General features: G+C 39.7%; 1 protein-coding gene across 1 annotated transcript; it reads right to left on the bottom strand.

The window, feature by feature from the left end:
* Positions 1–413: 413 nt before the first annotated feature.
* LOC139006413 (olfactory receptor 10C1-like) lies at positions 414–1355 on the bottom strand. Its single transcript, XM_070408799.1, has one exon. It carries the CDS (start codon positions 1353–1355, stop codon positions 414–416), a length of 942 nt encoding a protein of 313 aa, XP_070264900.1.
* Positions 1356–4234: the final 2879 nt, after the last annotated feature.

The following is a 4234-nucleotide window of genomic DNA, read 5'->3' as shown; positions in this document are numbered from 1 at the left end:
AATCCAACAGTCTATATTTGACACCAAAAATGTATTCATTACTTTCTACTCATTTTTAATTCTTTTCCACAAGAAGAGCATTTCATTTTCCTTCATAAAATGGTGTGAAACATACTAACCTTAATCCTGTTACCACAGTAGAAGCAAAAACCTGAATGGTATTCAGAACACAGGAGATGCTCAGTAATTATGTTCATTAAATATTGTTGATTGAATAAATGATACATTATTTAATGGTCCTACTGCATAGCTCGCTTTTACTCAAACAAAGTGAAAAAATGTTGAAAACGTCCAACTGTTTCTTGGTTGCTATGCTGTAAATACTTTAATGACAATATATATTGGTAGAGGGATCATAAAACCTTGTGTAACCTCTCTGTACAATAGTGTAAGTTTTGTCTATGATGGCTGGTTTAGGCCATTTGCCTAAGAGCGTTCCTTTGTGTTAGCCTTTGAAAGGCTTCCTTCACTTCCTTGTTCCTCAAGGTATAGATAAGAGGATTCAGAGCTGGTGTGACCACCGTGTACATGAGTGCAGTTGCTTTGTCTGTTTCTGGGGTGTGTGCAGTCTTAGGTTGGAGATAGGTGAACAAGGCAGTGCCATAGAAGAGAGAAACCACCAGGATATGAGAAGAACAAGTAGAGAAAGCTTTGCGTCTGCCAGCTGCTGAAGGGATTCTTAAGATGGTCACAAAAATGCGCCCATAGGAACATAGAATGAGGAAACAGGGACTCATGATAAAGATCACGGAGACAGCGAACATCACAATCTCATTATGGGAGGTATCAACACAAGCCAGTTTCACCACAGGCATGATGTCACAAAAAAAGTGCTGAATCTTGCCTGTTCCACAGAAGGGTAGAGTGAAGATCCAGGTGATCTGGACTGACTCCACCACCACCCCGGTGGTCCAAGATGCTGCAGCCAATTTCAAACACATTTGAGGGCCCATCAAGAGAGTGTAATGCAGTGGGTAACAGATAGCTACAAAGCGGTCATAAGCCATGGCTGCTAGCAGGCAACACTCTGTCAGTCCCAAGATGGCAAATATGTACATCTGAGCTGCACAGCCTCCCAGAGTTATGGTCTTGGTATCCACAAGCAGGTGCACCAGCATCTGAGGCACCACACTGGTGATATAGCACATCTCCAGGAAGGAGAGGTTAACCAGGAAGAAATACATGGGAGTGTGCAGAGAAGGGGTGACGCAGATCAGACAGATGATAATGAGGTTTCCTCCCACAGTAAACAAGTAAATGATTAAGAACACAAGGAAGAGCACAGATTGCAACTCTGCTAGAGATGAGAAAGCCACAAATGTGAATCTGGTGCAGAAGGATTCGTTTCCACTCATTATAGGCTCAGAGCCAGATATCTGTGGAGATAACAGAGAGGGCAGATAATACCTAATGTAATCCAGTCACCTAGCAGAGGTCTTGATCACCTCTCAGAAATAGGAGCTTTCCTAGGATCAGTGGTCTGCCATGAGAACCTGCACACTGGATTCCTTTTGCTCAAGCATTCTACATAGCTGCCCAACTAAAATGGGTGCAGTATTTCTTCCTGGTTTTGAATTCTGAATATTACGATATTTTTGTTTTATCTTTTTAATATTCTTATATACACAGGCTGTTATATAAGTAACATACGAGAGCATTCTAACTGTAAAGAAGTCACATAAAACCTAAGTACATATGATTAAAAATAAAGGTGCTATATGCTGGTCTTTCAAATTTCACAGCATTCCTTATGCATTTGGAAGGGAGTATATTTCTAGCCATTTATGTATTCATTTTCATACATATTTTTATGCATTTTGATTTGAAAAGAATAAGCCAATAGGCAGCTAAAAACCAGGGAAACCCAAACTAACAGACTCTCCTTTCTACAACCTCAATGTAATGTTACAGGAATTTATGAATAAGAGAACATACCTACAACCACAGGTAAACTTTCCCTTGCTGGGCTTCTAGACTTACCGCGATTTCAACTTATGACATGGGGATGGAATCAGTAGTATTTGTATTCTGACTAAAGACCGGAGGGATTGCTTCCACTGTGTGGCTTAATTATATTTGTCTCAAGAGGAATTTGTTCAGAAACAACAATGAACGTTCAATGTAGAATTGGGTTTTTATTTTTTAATGCATTTTCCAGAGATAATCTATTGCTATTGGTTACATCACGTAGGCTTTGATGTGTAAACCTAAAAGTTTCTAAGAGATTTTCATTACGTCATCATACTAATTTTTGACTTTATGGATATTTGACATAATAATCTTCCTTAAGCTCCTCAATGGGCAGTGACGGCTCAGGACTTTGTGATACCAATAGGCCCAGTAGAGTACACAGAGTAGGCTCCATAAACCGCCCATAGAGCATTCACTTTATTCATTACCTATGATTAAATTGTTAGCAGCATAAATGGGCTTGATGAAAGAAATTCTAAGTTTCCAATGGAATTAATGAAAATAATTGATCAAAAATGTGAAAGTTGTTTTTTTTTTACTGTCTTCAAAAAACAAACAAAAAAACTTTTTCTTTTTCAAGGTTCCCCATTGAAAGGAGAAGGCAGTTTCATTTTATTTTATTTTTTCCTGCTTTATTGAGGTTTAATGGAAAAAATCTACACTAATAAAAGAGAAACATGCAAATTGGTGTCACTCCACTATGCCCACCAGCCAATCATTCTGAAACTGAAACCTGTGGACTAAACCCTAGTCCAAGCTCATATTTTATGTTTTTTCATGAGCCACTGACAGTCTCTCTTACTGAGATGTCTTCATTTTTTACTCCCTCAAAATGAATTTCATCAAATGAGAATGGCAAATGTCATCTTTCTGAGATGGGAATCTGTGCCTATTTTGTCCTTCAAACCTGCAACTTAGCACAATGACTGCCATTTATTAAGTAGGTGAACTGAAATATCTATCGGAATCACTGATTTGTTTCCAGGCAAATCCAAAATTAGAGTAACATGAACATTTTTTAGCTAAAATAATTAAGTATGAACTACCCACAAGGTGGCAGTAATATATAGTCATTGTGTGATCTGAATTTAGGAATTGATAAAGAGTTGGACTACTCTAGAGAAGTAATTGGGTACCTACACAGTGAACTGTATTTTAAAAAACTTTTTTTTTTAACGGGAGTAGAGGAGTAAGTGATATTCATTTAAGAACAGATAATGCAGAAATAACTCCATTGACATTTTACCTTATCTTCGGGAATTTTCATGACTTTGAAAGATCTTATAAAACTTTCATTTATTTGTTTTCCTCATTTTTTTTGGTTACTCAGTTTTATATCCCACATATGAGTGAAATTACATGTGGGATATAAAACTGAAAAAGTTAATTAAATTGATTTTTTTCTGTCTGATTTATTTATTTAGCACCATATTCTCAAGTTTCACCGATGGTTGTAAATGGCAGTATTTCATCTTTTCTTATGGCTGAGTAATATTTTACTGTATATGTGTAACATGTGTTCTTTATCCAATCATCTATCAAAGGACAATTCGGTTGTTTCCATGTCTTGGCCACCATGAATAGTGTACACAGACAACAGTATGATGGTTACAGACAGAAGACGGTTTGGGAGTAGTAAAGGGCATCAGATATATAGTGATGGAAGAAGATCTGACTTTGAGTGGTGGGCACACAATTCAGTATACAACAATGTGTCATAGAATTGTACACTTGAAACATAATAATTTTATTATCTAACTAGAGGCCCAGTGCATGAAATTCATGCACTCAGGGTGTTCTCAGGCTGGCTTGTGCCCTCTTGCAGTCTGAGGCCTAAGCTGTCAGTTGAACAACTTTAGCACTGCCGTGGAGGCAGGAGAGGCTCCCACCACCGCTGCTGCACTCACCAGCCGTGAGCCTGGCTTCTGGCTGAGTGGTGCTCCCCCTGTGGGAGTGCAGTGATCACCAGGGGGCAGCTCCTGGTGGTCAGTGTGCATCATAGTGACTGGTCATTCTGCCATTGGGCCAAAACCAGCTCTCTGACATCTCCCCAAGGGGTCCCAGATTGTGAGAGGGTGCAGGCCAGGCCAAGGGACCCCAATGGTGCACAATCAGGGCTGGAGAGGGACATGGGAGGGCTTCAGAGCATGTCCGGCCCATCTCGCTCAGTCCTGATTGGCCGGACCCCAGCAGCTAGCTAACCTACCAGTTGGAGCGTCTACCCCCTGGTGGTCAGTGCACGTCATAGTGAGTAGTTGAGCAT

Source organism: Myotis yumanensis, unplaced genomic scaffold, assembly GCF_028538775.1.
Source record: "Myotis yumanensis isolate MYYU_CA2020_CCGP unplaced genomic scaffold, mMyoYum1.0.hap1 SCAF_3, whole genome shotgun sequence".
Classification (NCBI taxonomy): domain Eukaryota; kingdom Metazoa; phylum Chordata; class Mammalia; order Chiroptera; family Vespertilionidae; genus Myotis; species Myotis yumanensis.
The sequence above is the reverse complement of the archived record's forward strand: the minus strand, read 5'-3'. Positions and strand labels throughout refer to the sequence as shown.